This window comes from Nannobrachium achirus (genome assembly GCF_963921795.1).
Source record: "Nannobrachium achirus genome assembly, chromosome: 6".
Lineage (NCBI taxonomy): Eukaryota > Metazoa > Chordata > Actinopteri > Myctophiformes > Myctophidae > Nannobrachium > Nannobrachium achirus.
The window spans coordinates 36,921,855-36,944,354 of NC_137815.1; the positions used below are offsets into that span (position 1 = coordinate 36,921,855).

Sequence of the window (22,500 nt, forward strand, 5' to 3'; positions counted from 1 at the left end):
GCCCGGCCTCGACCCGACCCGATACGCGATTTTTCAGAACCCAGCGCAAAAGGTTTGGATTCTAGGTATGCAGAGCTGTTGTCTGACATCAGGGTCTTCCGGAACCGGCACTGTGTCTGCAGAGATCTCCATAAATGGGCATAAAATGAACGCAGACAGACAGATACAGATATCTCCATATGGGCATAAATGGACTCAGGCAAACAGATGGTGAAAATGGGTCCTATGACAACAGGTATAATGGGGTTTGCATTACACAGAATTCGGCACACACGTTCCCCGCCACAGCAGGGAGTGCAGTGCCCGGCATCGACCTGACCTGATATGCGGTTATCCGGAACCACCGCGAAAGGTCCGGAATCTCCGTATGCGGAGCTAATGTCTGACATTAGTGTTTTCCAAACATCAATGAACACATGATCTACTCTATAACGTCACACATAATCAATCATAATCTCAAACCCATCACAGGAAACCTCGAGTAACTTAGTATTTTATAACAACATCAAACAATACATTTCAATATTTCCCTATTTTAATACACAAACAGTACAAAAAAGAGGCTTCTCTCAGACTTCTCTTTCCCCACCCCTCCTCTCCTGCAGGAAAAAATCCAACTAAAAAGGGCTTGTTTCACAATATGTCTTTGTAATCTTTCCATTCGACTTACATATTGACCCGAAGCCATTAAACCACATAAGCTACAGTATAGGGCCAAAAAAACACCCCCAGGCCTGGTTTGAAATGAAATCTGAACCGTCCTTTGAGACCTTCTCTTGCGCACTTCTAACTCCTATCTGTTTTTTCCCCTCTCAGCCCCTCCAGATAGACGATAACTTCTGTGGCCAGGACTTCAACCAGCCCCTGGGTGGGACCAGCACCATCGAAGGCATCCCTCTCTTCATCGACAAGGACGATGGCATGACATCTGTGGCTGCTTATGACTACCGTGGCAACACTGTGGCCTTCACAGGCACGCGCAACGGCAAAATGAAGAAGGTAGGGACAGACGTACTGCATTCTGTGCTCGCGTGACTTTCTGTTTGGATCTGTGTTGTTTTTGTTCGTTTTGGCTTGTGGAATTAATGGAGAGATTGTGTGCGTGTGCGCTTGTGTGTGCGCATGCGCCAGACCGCACACGGACAGGCACTCCAGTATAATCGTATGAGTTTATACAAAAACTGGTTGTTGAATAATTTCAAGACAAGCATTTGTTTTGACACTTGAGATTTTTGTTGACTTCTGTCAGGGGTTGACAGAATTCAGACACATTTTCAGTATTTCTTTTATCATGGATTCGTAGCTGGTGGTATAGTTATCAGGGCTATTGTGTGTTTGTGTGCGTGTCTGTGGGGGGGCTTTGTGAATGTAGGTTAAATCTCTACGAGAGCTGCACTTTTTTACAGTCTAATCTTTATGCATTTACACAGAGCTCTCAGCGTGACGACGGCGCCTTTGTCGTAAGATTAAACACCGCCGACGCCCTTTTCTGCAGAGTATCCCATTACCAAACAGATAACGCCAGTGCCTTTTAAAGCCCCCGCTCCCTTAACAAGCAGTTTAAAGCAACATCCCCGTACCAGTCCGTCATCGATTGTCATGTTCGTCATGTTGGGGAGCATAAAAACGTTACAGCTAAGCACCACTTACAGCCTCGCGCACGTTCACGATCAATTCAGAGTCAGACGTCTACGAAATTCACTCACTGCAGCTGGGAGGTGGGGCGGGCGGGCGGGCGCTTGGGTGGGTGGGTGGGGGGTTTGCAGTTTTATGGCATGGTCTAATGTGGATGGATGGATGGATGGTGTGGAGAGCAGGGACAGAGGGATAGGGGATACTAGAAGGTTTCTGGTATAGGTTCTGGTTTCTGGCCTCTGCTGGTGTGCTTGTAGTCTTTGCTCTGTCTAGCAGCAGGTAGGGCTGTCACGATTAGGACATTTTACATGACGATTAATTGTCACTCAAATAATTGCGATTAGCAATTTAATTGTGTTTTTGTGGTTGATAATTACATTTCTGTTTGGCTTTTAGGCTTTGAAGATGCACATGGCAGATATGACACATAACCTAAATACACAAAGAAATTACTGACAACTTACTACTTAAAAAATAACATTGAGAGTGGAAATAGCCGATCTACAAGTTCAGCTATTTCCACTAATTCTGGAAATGTATGAACATTTTTCAACATTCACGATTATGACTAAATAATTCCGATTATGTCAAATAATTGCGATTAGATGATTGTAATAATTGTGACAGCCCTAGATACTAGAAAGTGGCCTGGAATAGGTTCTGGTTTCTGGCCTCTGCTGCTGTACTCTTGGTCTTTGCTCTGTCTAGCAGCAGGTGATGGGTGAGGAGCACGTCTGGCCATTTTGGTTTTTGTCCCTGGGTGGTTCTGCTGTATCCATCCGGCGGTTGCTATGACATGAGGCACGGTTCAATGCCTGACAACGGAATGTAGTTTTAATTATATGTTTCTATAATAATTGGCTGCATCTCTAATGTGGGGAGAGATTGTGTGTGCGTGTATACGTGTGCGAGATAGTGCGTATGCTTTCTTACTTGTAAATGTGTTCTGAGCGTCTATGCTCTCGTTGATATAATTATAATTCCCCTCTGTTCTCTCGTCTAATTCTCTTGGTTTCAATTGAGTAACATCATATAGAAAACGGTCATGTTAATGACGATGTGTTGGCTTTGCGTTTGTGGGTTCCCGTGGTATAGCTATAGACTTGTGCGTGTTCACATATCACATTCATGTGATATGTTATAATTGTAATTCTCTTGGATTAATAAGCTTTCTCTGTGCATCACTGATGTGTTTTGACCCTGTATCATTTCTGTGCGTGCGTACGTGAGTGCACAGGCCCGTCTATGGAGGGCAGAGATCTCAGGGTAGATGGTAGAAGCTCATTGGAATTCAAACCCCTTTCCCTGCACCGTTCACGACTTGACATCCATTCAACATTATGAATGTATAATCAGTGTGTGTGTACGTGTGTGTCACTCACAGTACGCATAATAATGTGAAGTCTTCTGGTCGCATGCATTTGCTGTGCGTTTGTGTAGATGTGAATGTGTGTTTATGAAACAGACGGGCACCTCTTGCACACATTTACCCTCTTTGGTCAGCCTTTTGAAGGTATCTTCCTCTTTTTTATCCATCAAGGGTTTACATTTTTTCCTGGGAGTTTTCTATGCCTGGCTGAGAGTCTATGAACATGGGTGTCATTTGGTTTCCGTTGTAAATGTTCTGTTATTTCTTGCTGTTCAAGGGCCTTTCAATAGTTTTGATTATTGTTGATTCTCTTCATGGTTTTATTTCACACTGGACTTTCGGCAAACGTCATGTTTTATTCTGCTCTTTCATTAGACTTTCTTATGTAAAGCGCTTTGTAACTTTGTGACCATCTAAAGATTATGTTTATGAATAATCATTTCGATACTTTTGATTGACTTATTGTCTTATTATTAGACAAAAATGGAGAACAGTACAAGTATAGTCAATACAATAGACATGTAGTACAGTACAAGTACAGTTGACATACAGTGTTGACATTCAGCACTTTGTCAAAGTGCCACTGACTCGTTCAATTACTTTACAGCTACTTTATTTAGCTATAGCATTTTCTTTTTTGACATAATACAAGAGTCAAGGTGAGTTAGTGTTGATTATTTTGTATTTGCTGTGTGCGTACACAAGTGTGTGCATGTTCTTTAGCTTGTGTGCTGTACGTATGTATCGCTTGTGTGCACGCATCTGCGTTGTGACAAAGACAAAGTTTAGAATGATAACCAACATGTTGCTGTATGAGCCCTTTAAAGCCAGCTACTGTATTCATGTCACATGAACAATATACAGTATAGTGGTGGCAAGCATGCATGCATGAATTTCCCCCTTGGATAATCAACAGGGAGAGCATACGTTGGACGTTGGTGCATTAATATCTTGTTATTGGATCTTATGTAAAGTGCTTCTCTCTCTCCAGGCGCTGCATATGCATGCTGGTGTTTGTTTGTTTGTTTGTTTGCGAGTGTGCAAAAGGCGAGGTGCAATGACGGAGCACTTCCCAGCGCCCAGACCGTTGTGAGTTGAATGGGGAAGAAAGTGTTCAATGTGTGTTTATGTAGTCATGCCTCACTGTTGTAGTGTTGATTTCATCGACGAAAACTATGACGAAAAATGTCTGTCGTAAAACTGAGACTAAATATATTGACAATTTTGTTAACAAATGAAAACTAGACTAAACTGTTAGCAAGGGACTAGTGGAGGAGAATGTTTGGTGCGCTCGGGTGTTGCACTCTGAAAATAGCAGATATACAAGCTCACAACGTGCCGCAGTGCGGCGCGTTGTGAGCTTGTGTATCTGCTATTTTCAGCATGCAACCAAGCTGTCAAAATCAACACTACTCACTGTATCCAAGCCAAGGGCTTGTTTCCTCTGTGAGTGTGAGAGAGAGAGAGGAGTATAGTGTGTGGTCCTCAGGGACTGATTTCCCTAGAGTGTTGCACCAGCACAATTACACAGAAAGAATGGGAGGGAAGATAACAGAACCAACTTGAGGAAAAAGAATGAGATAGTAGGGTAGATATTCATTTCACATCTTCGCTGCCAGTGCACCAGTCCCTTACAAGAGAAAACCATAGTCATAGTCACTAAGGATGGACAATTAATCGGTCATCATATCGGTATGGGACGATTTTGGCCTTCAAATGCAATATCGGTATCGAACAGATATCAAAAAAACTTAGCGGTTTTAGACCAACATTGTATTTTATAATAATTATGTTCGAATGTGAAGCTGAAAAATCCTTTTGTGATGATGATCAAGGCTGCAGATTCAATTAGTGTTTTCTGGGGAAGCTTTCAAAAGGGTCAACATGTTGGAACATCTTTTAAATAATAATACTACATTCAAGCTGTGTTGATGGGTACTATCGGGCTACGGGTACCATCTCTAATGTCACTTAAAATATTTCTTTGACATTGTTGTGAGCTGTGGTGTAAATAAAGGAGCTATAAGCACATTTACTTAAAAAAAAACGTACTTTGTATATTTTGATACTCCACTTGTACTTTTACTCCACTTGTAAAATTGACTTCTAACAGAGTATATCTACAGTGCAGTATTGATATTTTTACTCAAGTAAAACATGTGAGCACTTCTTCCATCCCTGGTTGTGAGTGTTTGTTTGTTGCCCTTCATGACACTGCAGGCTGCACTGTAAGGAAGGCCATTGTGGAGTTGATTCATGAATGTACTTTAGACTAAACTGCATGGTTTCTGGCTCACCCTGTGGAGGTCATCATGCACAAAGAAAAGTTGATGGCATAAATAACGTGCATAAATAACATGCTCGGAAAATGTCCCTAACGAATTTCCCTGTGCTCTCAATCAGACGCGCACGTACACGGCACGCGTGTGTACGCGCCTGCATGCTGACATGCACACATGCACACATGCACACAGGAAGCTTTTACCAACGAGTCTCAATCTGATAGGGCAGAGAGAGGCGAGATAGAGGGAGAGGAAGTGAAGGAGATGGAGATGGAGGGAGGAGAGAGAGGGGTGATACAGAGAGAGAAGGAGGCATGTTGGCCAAGGGGTAATGAAGATGATGCTATCCACTATAGTGTAATTGGCTAATTCCAGCGGTCAAGGACACCGGGGTGGATTGGCCATCAACTCCCTGGTCTATTTAAGCCACTCTGTTTGTCAATGTCCATTCATCTCTCTTCTGAGTTCTCTCTCTCTCTTGCTCCCTGTTCGTCATCGTCTGCTCATCTCTCTCTCTCTCTCTCTCTCTCTCTCTCTCTCTCACACACACTTTCTCTCTGACTCTCACACTCTTGTTTGTAAAGATCTGTTCATCTCTTTCCCTCTCTCTTTCTGCCTCTGCCTCTTGTCAATGTCTGTTCATCTCTGCTGATTCTCTCAATTTACCTCTGCTTGTCTCTCTTGTATGCCTCTCTCTCTGTGTGTGTGTGTGTCTCTCTCTCTCTCTCTCTCTCTCTCTCTCTCTCTCTCTCTCTCTCTCTCTCTCTCTCTCTCTCTCTCTCTCTCTCTCTCTCTCTCTCTCTCTCTCTCTCTCTCTCTCTCTCTGTTAAGACAAGACTGTGTAGAATTCTCTCTGTGTGTGTGTGTGTGTGTGTGTGTGTGTGTGTGTGTGTGTGTGTGTGTGTGTGTGTGTGTGTGTGTGTGTGTGTGTGTGTGTGTGTGTGTGTGTGTGTGTGTGTGTGTGTGTGTGTGTGTGTGTGTGTGTGTGTGGCAGTGGCCTTGGCCTCAGCTGTGAGGGTTTCAGTGACTATGCAATGTAGTCTGCAGATGGAGATTCCCTATTTGTGTTTTTCATTCAGCCACTCTGGGCCACTTCTGAATGTTAAGGGACTGTTGAGCACACACAATGCACGCCACGCTCCAACACGCACGCACGTACACAGTACACACACACCCACACAGACGGACATTTTAGCATTCTTCAGCTGGCTATCCACTGGGGGTTGATGTGTGCCATCTGGTGTGTGTGTGTGTGTGTGTGTGTGTGTGTGTGTGTGTGTGTGTGTGTGTGTGTGTGTGTGTGTGTGTGTGTGTGTGTGTGTGTGTGTGTGTGTGTGTGTGTGTGTGTGTGTGTGTGTGTGTGTGTGTGTGTGTGTGTGTGTGTGTGTGTGTGTGTGTGTGTCCAGTGTGCCAGGTGGTAGGTGCCACTTATGCCAGCCCTGTGTCCATTATGGCCATGCCAGGCTCAGGTGGGCACAGGGAGCGCGCTCCAGGCCAGAGCCTCTTCCTCTTTAACGAATATGAATAGAGCTCCAAGCCCAGAGCCTCTTCCTCTTTAACGAATATGAATAGAGCTCCAAGCCCAGAGCCTCTTCCTTCTATGAGGAATATGAATAGAGCTCCAAGCCCAGAGCCTCTTCCTCTGTGAGGAATATGAATAGAGCTCAAAGCCCACAGGGAGAGAGAGAGAGAGAGAGAGAGAGATGACACATGACTACAACACTAGGAGTGTATTCTGGTTGACTGTTTGAGTCAACCAATGGATTTATCACATGGCTCCATATAGGCTCATAATTGTAATGGATAGTTCATAACAGCCAAAGCCAAAGATAGAATTTGACTTGTCATGGGTGTTTATGAACTTGTTTTATATGTAAAAATCAACAACAACAATAAAAACACTTGGCAGTGTGCCTGGAATAAATCCAAACACAGTTTGTGATTTATGAAAAACCTGTCTTTTATACAAAACAATTTGTTTCTCTCCTAAACTGTTTTAAAGGCATGATTACCATAGATGAATGAAGTGAAATTATGGAAAAGGTCAAAGTAAGATTGCACTTATAATAATGAATGCTCCCCGTTTGCATATTCCTCTTTGAGCCACAGGGTTGTTGGTGCTAATGTGACTGGTCACAGAGTGTCGTTGTTGGAGACACAGGGTTGTGTTCATTGATGTTTTCCTTCAGGACACAGTGTCACGGCTTAATTGACTGACCATTGTTATTCTTGTGGCACATAATGCTTGCCTTGTCAGACTGTGTGTGTGTGTGTGTGTGTGTGTGTGTGTGTGTGTGTGTGTGTGTGTGTGTGTGTGTGTGTGTGTGTGTGTGTGTGTGTGTGTGTGTGTGTGTGTGTGTGTGTGTGTGTGTGTGTGTGTGTGTGCATGTACAAAGATGGCACCTCCATTATGATACGTACGGTACACACACACACACACACACACACACACACACACAGAAACACACACACACACACACACACACACACACACACACACACACACACACACACACACACACACACAAAAGGTGGTACAGGGAGGCATGCAAGTGCTACACCACAATGGACCCTCTAGCGAACTGTCTGTCTGTATCTTGTCTTGTCTGTCTGTCTGTCTGTCTGTCTGTCTGTCTGTCTGTCTGTCTGTCTGTCTGTCTCTCAGTGTTAAACACTCAGGATTTGACAAGTCCTTGGGGACAAAGGCAGATGGAAAGGAGGAGGAACATAAAGAAGAAAGAAAGGAATAAATGATAGAGAGAAGGTGATATGTGTTCCCTGTCTGTCTGGGCTCCTTCCAGGATATGTTATAAGATAGGTTGGCTGCCATATTGATGTACAGCCTCCCTGCCTCTACTCTATTTCCTCACCTGCTGCTTATGTTGTGCGGGCATCCTTCTGCTTGAGAAGGATCTATTCATCTTAGAAGAGAGAGTCACCGATTTGAAATGATGGAAATTCAACAACAAAAAAAGACATTGTCTAATAGAGTTTATAATTGTGTGTGTATGAATTTATGCTTGCTTCTTAGAGCGCAACCTCTCCCAAGTTCTGTATGAGACTTCTGAATTTCACTCGGTCTCAGTCAAGTATGTAAGTATGTATCCTGTCAGTAGATCCATCAGCGATTCCGTAACACCTCAATGTCTATAGCTGACCTCAATGCATATGGCTGACCTGCCCATATATAGAGATCCCTGATGTCATCCTGCCCATATATGGAGGCTGACCTGCCCATATATGGATATCCCTGATGTCATGGACCTCCATATATGGAGCTAACCAACACTGACATCATCAACTCTGAATCACCCATATCTGTGAATGCCAATATACTGTATCTACATGTCAGTCTAACCAATATGCCCATATCCCCATATTATACATGGATCTCCATATATGGCTATCAGGGATCTCCATATATGGGTACAGTTTAGCAATGTCCGCCACAAAATGTCATTGTACAATAATTTTCTTTCACACATCCACCAGCCCTTTCCAAGGCTTTTTAGTCATTTCCATATAATCATATTAAATGTTTACAGGCTCTTTTGTAAGGATCTAAAGCTGTCCATTATCTGTTGCTCTCTCTTTAAATCATTATAGGTGTGTGTGTGTGTGTGTGTGTGTGTGTGTGTGTGTGTGTGTGTGTGTGTGTGTGTGTGTGTGTGTGTGTGTGTGTGTGTGTGTGTGTGTGTGTGTGTGTGTGTGTGTGTGTGTGTGTGTGTGTGTGTGTGTGTGTGTGTGTGTGTGTGTGTGTGTGTGTGTGTGTCACGGCCACGGGTTACTTTGCCCTGGCAGCAGCACAGTGGCTGGCTTTGTGTGGAGGCTGGCTAGCCCTCGGTCATTAGTTCACACACACACACACACACACACACACACACACACACACACTCCTCATGCCCTCTATCACATGCGCGTATAAACACAAACACAGTGTGGGTGGAACGGCTGATGTCACAGGAAAATTTCACACAGTTAATTTGTCTTCTCGGAATTCCTAAAAGATTCTCAGAATTCCTAAATGAACAGCATAGTGTATCATTTTGCAACGTAGCCCACTTCTTATAGCGGCAGCCATTTGGTCTTATCATGGACTTCCCATTAAATCCAGCCTAGTTGAACCTTTAATGTGAGCATGACAGTTCCATTACGCTCGCTGATCTTTTCTATAGCACCTACTATCCTAGCATGAAACCCATAGCAGTGTAATTGAAGGCAATATAGACCCGAGCCTAGCTGGCGTGCCTCCCGTGGACATTGACTGGTCAACCATGGAGGTTCTCATATGCTACTCACTGTGTTAGCTTAGCTAGTGCTCAAGGCTATCACAGCTGCACTCCAGGGAGTGAGAGTGAGGCTGCAGTGCAGTGTGAGAATGAATACGCGTTTGTCTTTTTTGCTGTCTTTTTTTTTTTTTTACTGGATGACTGTATGTGTTTGTGTGTGTGTGTGTTGCTGAAGCATGTGGCTTTTCATTATCTCTAGTCAATGCAAGCCCAAGTCTCTCTCCCATATGGTGCCATCCGTGTCCCCTCATGTGTCTACACTCAACCTAACAAAGCATACATTTCTATCTGCTTACTGCCCCCCTCCCCGTCTTCTCAGTGGCGTCAGTTCAGAAAAAGCTAAGGTATGGCAACGTACTAAGGTATGGCAAGACTGGTGTCTTGCATGCGTGCAAGACACCAGTCATGTTGCCATACCTTCACAACAGGTATGATACATTTATTTTAAGAAGTATATTTTATTTTTTTCCCCCGTTTCTACGGTTTCTTTGGCTGGATGTGGCAGCCTGGAACGGTTGTTCAAGTGCAGCTAAACTTGGCATGTTAGTAAATGTGCCACAATTAACAATAATGCATTGCAGCTGACCTACAGAACCTGGGAATATACCATCTTGTCAAGATGGGGAGAATAAAAGTGTGGAGAATATAATCATAATACCTTGTTAAAGTGACAATTTTGTAAAATGTTGCATTTGTAGTTATTTTACTGTAATTTAACAACATAATAACCAGCACAGATAGACAAAGAGGCATTCATGGATTTATCTTTAAAAGTAACTTTTATTTTCCCCCTGGACCCAGGGTATGGCAGCTGCATACCCCTGCCATACCCAATTGACGCCCCTGCGTCTTATCTTTCTCTCCTATCTGTCAAGCCTTGGAGGGTTGCGTGGCATAATTTGACACAGGGAAAAAGAAAAAATACTGAGACGCATGTGACTTTAGTGACTTCAGGCCTCGAGCGTCTCCGCTTCCTTGCGTGTGCACGGCATGTGTCGTGTGGCTGATTTATACTTAGTTTCACGCGCAGTAGGGTTGGCATCCGGAAACCGTAAAGAGACTGGATCCAACATCAAGGAAACGGAATCGGTTCCATCACATTTGGAACCATTTCTGGGTCCATTTTTTTTATCACACTGTCAGAGCTGGTATGTGGACTTCACGTCCTGCTATATACAATTACAATACCGATGGTAAAACCCAGAGAGTGTAATTCCATTCCATTTGTACACTCTCACAGTTACATACCTGTAAGGGTCCATTTGGAACCCCCTATAGCAGTGTTTTTCAACCTTTTTCATATCAAGGTCCATTATTTATTCTGAATTTGAGCCACGGACCACCATTTGATGTGATGTAGCCTCCCAGACCCTGACCCAAGACTTTGAATATTTTGTCATTGTTGGATAAGATTTTGTCCACAATGTCATGCTTTATTGATGTGGTGACATAGGAGAGATAACAGGCAAATGTTGACCAAAATAAAACAAATTCTAGATTCTCTTAATTTACATTACTTAATTTACAAGAAGTCTACACAATGTAGACTTCTTGTAAATTAAGTAATGCAGGTGTTTAACAATGATTTAACTCTTGAGAGCGTAAAATGAAACCAAATGGACTTTAAGGGTCCATTTGGTTTCATTTTACGCTCTCAAGATTTAAAGATCTATAAGGGTCCATTTGGTTACGAACTGTCCATCATTTAGAACCCCCCTCAAGGACCACTGGTGGTCCCCGAGCCACTGATTGAAAACCACTGCCCTGTGGGAACCGTTAATGAATGGGACCATTAAGAAGGAACCATTAAGGTACCGGAATAATTAAAATCCTACAGGATCCCATCCCTCCACATCGGTGTCATGCTATACCCAATGTGACATGAAAAGATCAGATCTACATCAGCTATCTGGATCTGGATCAGCTATTTTTCGACATGCGACGCGGACACACTTAACTAAGTATAACCGAGGCTTTCGGGTGCTCAAACGCTTTTCAAAACTGAAGATTATAGGGGTCCAACTGAACTGGCTATACTGTGAGCCACTATAATGACAGTAGAAATACGTTTCCTACACTTGCTCATCGAAAGGGGAGAGAAATAATTGTTCAGGGAGAGAGATGGGAACGGAGTAGAGCTTCGATGCTTCACTGCTCTCGCTCATTAACTCTCCCCGTCTCCATCCTTCTCTCTCTCTCTCTCTCTCTCTCTCTCTCTCTCTCTCTCTCCGCCTCTCTCATCTGCTGCTTACTTATTCTCTTTCCTCTCTCCATCATTTTGACACTTTTTTTTGATCAAAGATTCCGTGTTCTGATAATAACGGTGCGTTTGTCGAGGTGAAGCGCTCGCTGTTTTTCTGGAACCACCGTGTGTAGAGATGCACAGAAAAACATGCATGTTTTGCACACACACACACACACACACACACACACACACACACACACACACACACACACACACACGCACACACAGAAAGGGGCGTAGAACTTGGGGCGTAAGGTTAGACAGTAATGAGGGGTCTTAAAAGATTTAACACCAGGCCACACGTGCACACACACACACACACACACACACACACACACACACACACACACACACACACACACACACACACACACACACACACACACACACACACACACACACGCACACACACACATCCACCTACGCAGCCCCACTAAGCCGGTCTGTAACCCCAGATCCATGTCTTATAGCACCCCATCTGTCATAATGACTCCTATCCACCATGGAGAAATTATACTTTTATGAACTGTCTATTCTATTGTTCCCATATCAAAATGGAACCGGGGTTTGATGCTGACAATTGTAATATGTTCAAAGCTAGCTTTTGCTTTTGTTTTTTATCACAAAGGATCATGCACTGCACTCAGGGATTAAAATTCTCAGTCCTGGGGACTGATTTCAGTCTTGAGGATTCCATAGGAGCTATTTCTGAGATCAGTGCAAATCTGCAAAATAATAAACTATAACTAAAAGCTGTTATTATTTCAAGATATGAGTATTTGCATTGGCCAGCATAGAATACAGAACAGAACTTCAGAAGATACTTCATAAAATGAAGCATGGATTGGCACACACATTCAGTGAAGGCAGTTCAGAACTCCAGGAAAACACCCCAAATATTGGTGTACTCTGTGCGTGCCACGTTTCAAAAATCTCATAATTGGGACATGGTCTGAAAATACATTTCAGTCTTGGGATTTCTTTTGGCTTTAACCCCTAACTGCACTACCGCACTGGTTCTCAAACCTTTTCATGTCAAGGTCCTCGAAATTGATGATGTATTCGGCCGCGGACGCTCATCCGAAAATATTTTGTGCCAGGTAACCCTGGAAGAGATTTATGTCAAAACAAATGAATACTAATAATTATTCAACATGTTTCAAACCTTTTAGATATTTTTCAAATATTTTCAAAAACAGCAGAGGTGAGCTCTGAGTCTGCACTCTGAGCTATGTTTTTTTTTAATAGCCAACATAAAAATGGGGTTAAAATGATAGTGATGCTATGATGCAACTAGTACTAAAACTAGGGGATAATGAAGCAAACTACTGTATAGCGTATCTGAGAGAGAGAAAGAAAGAGGGGAGTGAAATTGAACAGGAGTGAAGAGAGAGAGAGGGAGAGAGAGAGAGATGAATAATGAATGGGCTGTGTGGAAATCCATTTTTTAAGAGAAGATTATAAGAGTGTAGATGCAGCCTGGAATGCTCACATGATCCAACAAAGACTAGGCCAGCCTTTTTCTTCTTTTTTTTCTAGGTCATCATCACCATTAGCAGACATTGGATAGATCACAACATCAAAGACCTTGTGCTTTTCAGAACATTTGTTCAAAGTTAGGCTGTTTTCAAATTCCTTTTGCTTTACTTTTTTACTTTTCTTTTTGTATTATTATATTATTTCCTCACTTGTGCTCATTTTGTCAGCAGGGGCTGTCCACACTGATTGAATTGCAGATAAGTAGTTTTTGTGTTTTATTTTTCATAACTTTGCTGCGTTCCTGTAGTGCAGTGGTTTTCAACCTTTTTCATATCAAGGACCATTATTTATTTTGTCCACAGTTCCATGTTGTATTGTTGTGGTACCATAGGAGAGTTAACAGGCAAATGTAGATCAAAATAACAATTCTTCTGCATTCTCCAATTGTGTTGACTTCTTTTAAATTAAGTAATGCAGGTGTTGAGAGCGTAAAACATTTAGAGTTAAAGCTCTGTAAGTGTCCATTTCGTTACCAACTCTCCATTTAACTGGGGACCACCTTGAGGTCCCCGGACCACTGGTTGAGAACCACTTCTGTAGTGGAACAACTGGCAGACGTAACGCTTTTAATTGTTCGTCGTTTGGGTTGGCGATGCCACCGCATTATTTTGGACCCGGAATTCAATATTGGCACAAGTTGGCAGCGACTGGCCATTGGTCTCAGAATTGGCATTGGGACACTGTTTGTGTGCCTGTTGAGAGGGAAGTTGTGGGTATAGCGGGGTGGAATTTAGTGACCTGGCATGGCTCTGCCCATGCCAACTGGCTCAGGAAAGGGCACACCTGGTGACTGGTGCATTGCCAGGGCATGGGCTCTGGCTCACACACTTTTGGCAAGGCACAGACTTGCATGGAGACAAGAATGGAACTAGCATCAATAAGACTAAGGGGCCAACCACACCAAGAACAATCACTATTAATGTGACTCTAATTAGTAATTACAATAAGGAATAAGGATGTGAGCAGCCACGCTGGTGAACGATAATGTTGGAACGTGAGAGATGTGTTGAATTCCTGTAAATTCGTCTGGATTTTGATCGTGCAACGTTTCTATAAATCCTTCATAAAATGACTCTGAAAGGCAACCCAACGATGGCGTTCACCGCTGTCATTGTCGTTATGGTTATGGTGAGGACTCTGCCGTCCACATTATCATTCTTGGGGTGGACATTGGCTGTTAGTGTCCCATTTATCTTGGACTACCAACAAATTGAACAGAGTTTTAGACTTGAATGACACAACAGAATGTCACATCAAGTGTCAGGAACGTGTGTGTGTGTGTGTGTGTGTGTGTGTGTGTGTGTGTGTGTGTGTGTGTGTGCGACTGTGCGCGCACCATTCCTGTTACACATATCCTTGATGTTAAATTAGTTGTTCACCCCAAAAATGCATTTGGGTTCCCATCCGGAATCAATGGGGGTACATTTTACTATAATCATATTTTTGTCTTAGGAATGTGACAAAAAACAACAACAAAAATATCATTGAACTCGAGTCCCCTGCATGGTGTGAGCAATCATTACAAAAACTTCTCCTTTAAGCCCAGTTCAGAGCACATGCTTTGGTGAACACTGAACTGTCTTTTGTGAATTACATGAAATACCTGAGAAATATCTCTTAACAACTACTGTGTACATGCACGCGCATGCACACACAGTAATGCAACGCTACCTAAATCTCTGTAAAAACAGGTTGTGAAGTGAAGTGCTCCTTCATCTCCATTACATCAAATGACGAGTGTAAATTAGTGTAAACATGTGAGCATCTTATTAGCTAATCTACTGTGAAGAATGAGGAGAACCATCAGACATGCACACAGAGGCATCTGTAGCGTTTCCTTTTTTTATCAGATTACCCATTTCCGAGCTAATAGATTCTTAATAGATTGCTTTTGATTAGTTCCTCCTGTTTAGTGACATTAAGATGATTAATGTGTGTACAGATGCAAATCCGCATTAGATTTTGTGCACACAGCACCGTGCGCTGCACTGCTGATCCAGGTTTTTGGTGTGTGCGTGTCTAGGAACATCACATGGTTGGTCATATGTTTTCAGAGCATGTCGGTCAGTGCCACAGCGTTCACACGGGGGAACCCCGTGGTCACTCCTGTCGCTCGCACACACAGACACGATAAAAACACAAAAAATACCTTTCGCACACGTACACACTCAAATACCCTTGAGCCTCAGACTCCCAAAAACAACCTCTACTTCCCCCAGTCCTCCTCCTCCCTGCACAGCATGGTACAATCACATGCTGTCTAACTAATTATCCTTTATACCCCCCTAGAGGGACAGCTTTAGCCTCCGGGCTGCCCACAACACTAGCTAGCTAGCTGACTCTCTTAACTGCTCGCTAGCTTGGCCTGGTTCGGCCCCACTATACACTAGCATGTGGCCCATTGCTGACCCTGGGGGTAATCCTGTTAGTAGCTAAGAGATGGCGATAGCCGCGTCGGAAAGCCATGCTGGTCCGGTGCCCTTTGGCTAATCTCTCTACCAGTAACAGTGAGCCAAAGTTAACTCTGGTGAGTTTTGGGCTCACTTTTAGAGTTGCATATAGGCTATACACTACAGTATATGCACTGCAGCCATTTTGGAGAGAAGTTGGGTCTCTTCTCACTTCCTTCACAGGTGTTACCAATAAGACTGATTAAGGCGCTGTTCCATTCTGGTCAAACAGAATCAGGGTGCTGATATTGTGCAATGCATGTTGGCTCAATGGAAACACTATGCCAGCGGGTCTCATGGTTCCTTGGTGCTTCCACATGACCCCTTAAAATTAAAAGGTGCATAACTCTGAGAGTGTACAAATGGACCCATTTGGTTCCATTTGTACACTCTCAGAGTTATGGGGGTCCTTGAAATACCACTGTGCTACTGGAAATGAAAACAGAGCCCCAGAACACCTTTGAATGAAGTGAGAAGAGACCCAACTTCTCTCCATTATGGCTGCAGTTCCATACTGCTGTATGTTTTGGTGTTACCATAGTCTAAGCCTAATTATTTAATGATGCTAGAGCTGACCCCTGTATTACTAATATCCGCCCTTAACCTCTTAAATGAGCTATTCTCTCTTTTCTGACTCGCTGCACGTCTCTCTCCTCTCCCAGTTATGCCTTTTAAGTGAAACCGTGTGTGCGTGTGAGAGAGAGATAGAGAGGAGGAGGAGGGGGAAGGGGGGGGGGCGCCTCTCATCTTCACTGTAAAATATTTATCCATCCTTCTTTTGGTTCAGAAGCAGCATTTAATTAGTCATATGTGCGCATGCCTCACTATTTCTCACCCTCTCTCTCGTTCTCTCTCTCATCCTTCTCCCCCTCTTCCTCTTTTCTCCATGGGAGTAATCATTAGTTGACTGGCTGATTGCATCTATTCCCTAGGCTAGAATTTGTTTTGCCGTGAATCTCCCTCTTTCGTTTCTTCCCTCGTTCCTTTCCTTTCCTTCCCTCGCTCCCTCGCTCACTCTTCCACCCTTCATTTTTCTCATATCGCCCCCCCTCCAACCCCACTCTCTCTGTCTCTTGCTGCTATGCTCCCCAATTACAGTCTCTGTTATTACCACTTCTATTCTATCGCTGAAACTGTCACAAACATCGGTTTGGGTCTGCAGCATTTGCATACCAGCATGTACATGCATGTGCCCATAGCATGCGTACACAACCGCGCACACACATACACACCCACAACCCCCTCCATATCTTCCGTATAGCATTAATTGAATGGTGTCAGACTAATTTTGCCAACACCAATTACACACTTCCCTATTACCGTCCATTTAATTGGTCATTTAGCTTGACAACCACTCGCAGGGTGCCAGGTGCTCTTCTCTCGTACAGCTTCGGCAGCCATTTTGGAGGCACTTTGCTCTTCTTCCCTGTGGATTTTACAATGGTCTGGCCAGCGACTGATGCTGCCAAGAGCCAAGATGGTTGGGATCTGGTAATGGATGGCAGGGGGAGAGTTAATTCTACTTAGTCTCCCCCTCTCCCCCGCCCATCTGTCTGTCTGTCCGTCCGTCCGTCCATCCCATCAGCCTTCTCCTCCTCATCCCTCGCTCCTTCCATCCTTTCAGCCCACTCCTCATCCCTTCTTCTTCCAGACCCATCTCCCATCCATGTGCTACTGGTGGATTAAGCTAATTAAAGCACTGGAAGCAGCGTCCCTGGAGAGATGCTGCACACACACACGCACGCACGCACGCACGCACGCACGCACGCACGCACGCACGCACGCACGCACGCACGCACGCACGCACGCACGCACGCACGCACGCACGCACGCACGCACGCACGCACGCACGCACGCACGCACGCACGCACGCACGCACGCGCGCGCGCGCGCGCGCGCGCGCGCGCGCGCGCGCGCACACACACACACACACACACACACACACACACACACACACACACACACACACACACACAGGCGTGTAGACGTCCACTCATTAATGAAGGCAAGGACACAGTCGCGCACAATAGAAATACATGCAGGAAACTTGCGTGTACGCACGGACGCACGCACGCACACTCATCCATGGACAGGCATACACACAGATGTGCACAACAGATATATACATACTGTATAAGATACTTTGACATACTGCACCACATGAATAATGTTCATTATATCAGTGCCCTTAAATCGTTGCAGTTTGTGTGTTTGATAAATGGCACCATATATAGTCCAATAATAGGGTGTATTTCACTATTGTTAGACGCCACAGAAATGCCTTTGTTATCTCTTACACATTAGGAATTCCTCTGGCAAGGTTCACAGATAAGCAGAAATTGCACGCTGTGGACATTTCTACGGACCACAATAGTCTAGAAATAGACTTTGTGCTCAGGTGAATTTCAGAGGATTATCGACTGTTTATCTGGAACTAAAGCTCCGGTCTGGTCTGCGACACTGACCCTCATGCAGTACATGCATCACGTCCGTTGTCTGGCGGTGGAATTCCTCTGGGCCCTGGCCTTTTGCCTGCGTCTGCCTCGGGACCGTCCTCTGCATGTTTGCCCATAAAAGCATAGTGCTGTCTATTTATGGGTCAGTGGCGGAGAACAGGGGAACAGGGGCGTTATTTGGAGTCCCAAGAGAGGGGATGGCCATTGCCACCCCCTAGTATTCACATTTAGCCTCAAGTTCTTTTCTTTTATGTATATTCTCCATTTTTATTCAGATTAATTAGATTTTCGATCTGCCCTATTCGATGTCAATTCATGCCTGTGACACCCCATCTGCTGTGTGAAACACATTATAGACACACGTTTTCTTGTCTGCATATAAATGATCTGTAGGTCTGCAATTTTTGCTAATTTGTCATCCTCTACAACCCTTTTCATATCAAGTTCCATGATTTATTCGGCATTTGAGCCACGGACCACCATTTGATGAGACTTAACCTCTCAGACCCAAAACGTTGAACATTTTGTCGTCGCTGGATACGATTTTGTCCACAATTCCATGCTGTAATAACGCATAAAAAAAGAAAATGTAAAATGAAAAGCGTAAAATGAAACCAAATGGGACCCATAACTTTCCGTAAGGGTCCATTTGGTTTCATTTTACGCTCTCAAGAGTTAAAGATCTAATAATAAGGGACCATTTGCTTATCAGCCCTCAATCATTTAGCTGGGGACCACCTGGAACCCCCTCAAGGACCACTGGTGGTCCCCGGACCACTGGTTGAAAACCACTGCTTTATATAATGATACGTCTGGAAGGGAACTAGTGATATAATTTAGAAACAACCCTCTTGTGCCAACATTAGATGTGTGCAACCATCTGCATGTCTGCACCTGTGTGTGTGTGTGTGTGTGCATTCGCACGTGCATTTGTGCTTGTGTGTATTACTGTGTGATTTTGATGATGGGTGAATGATTGTGTCTCGCGGCACAGCATTTTTTGTACCTGTCCTAGCTTCATAGTCAGGGAGTCAAGGTCGATAGAACACTCTATCTGTATTTGAAGTCATATCGCCTGGTCCCATACCATGCGTGTCAGGCTGTCAGGTGTATGAGTGAGGGTCTTTATTGCACGACTTCACACAGCCCTCAAGACAGAAGGGGCGGCCAGATTAAAGCGACGGTGTGGAAATCAAGGAAGGAGGCAGGAAGGAAGGAACGCATTCATCCTGTCCTGCAGGAAGTGGTGAAGAGCGAGAGAGAGAGAGAGGGCATGTCGTGTCACTCGGTTAGGAATTCCTCCTCCTCTGGTGTTTGTCTTCGAGCAGGATATGAACCCGGCCGCCGGAAAACTGTCTGCTTCCAGGGAAAGCTATTGGATTACTGATAACCTTGGAATGGATGGGACTGGACAGGGTGAGAGATTGCGTGCGTGCGTGCGTGCGTGCGTGCGTGCGTGCGTGCGATGTACAGTATAAAGTTATCAGCAGAACTGTTGTGCACATACACAATAACCAGGATTTTCTCTCTTTCTCTCTGTCGCACACAAGTACACACGTTGAAAACGTGCACTCTCCGAGTTGTTCTGATGAAGGAGTAAAGGCCTGTCCATACTTTGACCGAAACCGCCGTTTTCGGTCGAAAGGTCCTTTTCTACCATAAAATGATATCCCTCGGGACTTCTGAAAAGCATTGGACGGAACGAGAGTTCCGAAATTTGCACGTCGGAAAACACAACTCATCGAACATTTCGGTCGAAGTATGGAGAGGCCTTTACGATAAGCTCTGCTGAAAATATCCAAATTAACAATTGATTTACAGTTTGCATAATAATAGTTTAAAAGTGACAGGGGGACAGAAAACAAGGATGTTTTCTCGTAGGCCTGTACTGTACGGTGCAACTATACAGAAGGCAGAGTAGCGCTCCTGCTGTGCCTTGGAGATGGCATCACTATGACTCCACCAAACGCCCCAGAGAATCCTGTTTTTATTATTGTGCAGAAAGATATTGGAACATTTAACAAAAGTGTATTGTTGCTGTCGGCATGGAAAGCTGGTATGTCCAACACTGTTACTTTGCAGGAAAGGGAAAACGAACCTGTGTTCAGTGGTGGGAAGTACATTCAGTTAAAGGACGACTTCACCACTATTCAACCTATGTTCATACAATTGGTCCTCAATAAGGTTTGTGATAAAATAGCACATTTCTCTTTTTTTTACATTTTCTTTTAAAATATATATTTTATTATCTTTTATTATCGCGGGAACAATGGCTTCCATTATAACACTAAAACATTTCAGGAATAGAAAGCCTGCAGTTTCTATTAGCTTGGATTCCCCATCGATGATGTCACTGGCTGACGGGTTTCTGAACTGCCCACAGCCCTCCTATGAGACACAAACCAAGTCGATTTTTGATTTTATGAACATTATTGAGGACCAGTTATATGAAGATAGGTTGAAAAGTGGTGAAGTTGTTCTTTAAGTACTCTACCTATGTACAATTTTGAGTAATTTGCTCCAATGCTTTTACTTCTACTACATCTTGGATCCAAATATTGTACTTTTACTCCACTACATTTATTTGAAAACTTTAGTTACTGGTTACTTTGCAGATGTAAATTATGATACCTAGGCTATTTGAAAATAGCCGATCTACAAGCTCACAACCCTTTGCATAACATAAAAAGTCTAAATACTGTATGGAGATAGAAGGTTTCTGCCCGCCAGCGACAAAGCGACGATAAGTGCACACACACACACACACACACACACACACACACACACACACACACACACACACACACACACACACACACACACACACACACACACACACACACACCCCGGCTCCAATAACATGGGGTCTTTACTCTGAGTTGTCTCCAAATCCCCTAGTGGCGGCCCACTCATTGGTTGCCATAGAAACAGTAGTCAGGACAGCCGTGGTGGTGGTTGGATGAGGAGGGAGAGAGAGAGAGAGAGAGAGACACACACACCACACCACACCACACCACACCACACCACACCACACCACACCACACACACACACACACAGTGTCACACACACACACACACACACACACACACACACACGTTTGTGTTACTATACTTGTGAGCACATCAAACTTTTAGGATGATCATTATATAAATGCCATTTTGAACCTTATCCCCAAAGCCTGACTTCAAACGCATGCATGTGTCAAACAATCAAAATAGACAATCTACAAGCTCACAAGTCACAACGTGTCGCGCTGCAACGTGTTTTGCGATTGTAGAGCGCCTATTTTGGGTGTGAGACAAGATCACAGAAGTATTAGTATAAATCAAGCCTAAATCTAAAAAAAAGAGAAAAAAAAAGAAAAACGTTTTAACCATCAAAGGACCGTTTCTCTTGTGAACATGGCCAGGACAATTTCCTCACAATGTCTTCTGTCTCAGATTCTTCTACACTTGTCCTTCATACTGTAAGTACAATATTGCAAGCACACGCACACATACTGTACACATTTCCGCAGGGAAATGTATTCCGTCATACCATTTGTCCCTTTCATGCACATGTATGGATATCTCCGTATCTGTCAGTCCTTGTGCCTATTTGAGCGGTGTTAACCATTCTGTCCTTGTCCCTTAAGGCCCATATATGGACTTACAGTGTCAGTCTCATGTGGTCTATGACTTAAGACATCTATGTCATAGATGGGGATGGGACGATAAGCGATATTAACACGATATTATTTATCGCGATAAAAAACACTCACGATAATCGTATTGTGGAGATTTAATTTATCGTGATATCGTCCTCTGTCATGCACTGGGATCAATTCACCTTTTATTTGCCGAACTGCGTACCACTTAAACCCTCTAGAATTGGTAAAAGGTACTTATAAGGTAATATACGTTGATATAGTCTTTTTTCACTCTCTTTCAAATGTCTTTGCCAAAAAATAGCAGATCTACAAGCTCACAACGTGTCGCAATTTGACAAAAGTTCCACCCCAGGATAATGGATTTGGATTATCGCGATAATATCGTAAATCGCAATTTCTTTTGTCACAATAATCGTGATATGAAATGTTCATATCGTCCCATCCCTAGTCATAGATGTCTTAAGTCATAGACCACACAAGACTGACTAAAATTAAACATTTCCCAAATATGGAGATGACTAACATCATAGATTCTATGATGTCAGTCATCTCCATATTTTGGAAAAGTTACATTTTAGCATTTTC

General features: G+C 43.7%; 1 protein-coding gene across 1 annotated transcript in view; it reads left to right on the forward strand.

The window, feature by feature from the left end:
* The window catches only part of LOC308287859 (plexin-A1-like), a gene marked incomplete at its 5' end in the record, with an annotated part of 234,475 nt that overhangs the window by 28,847 nt on the left and 183,128 nt on the right, over positions 1-22,500 (forward strand). The window contains one exon of the mRNA XM_080729172.1: positions 817-999. Within this exon, the coding sequence (XP_080585298.1) occupies positions 817-999 (183 nt within the window). The remainder of the gene's footprint in view (positions 1-816; positions 1,000-22,500) is intronic.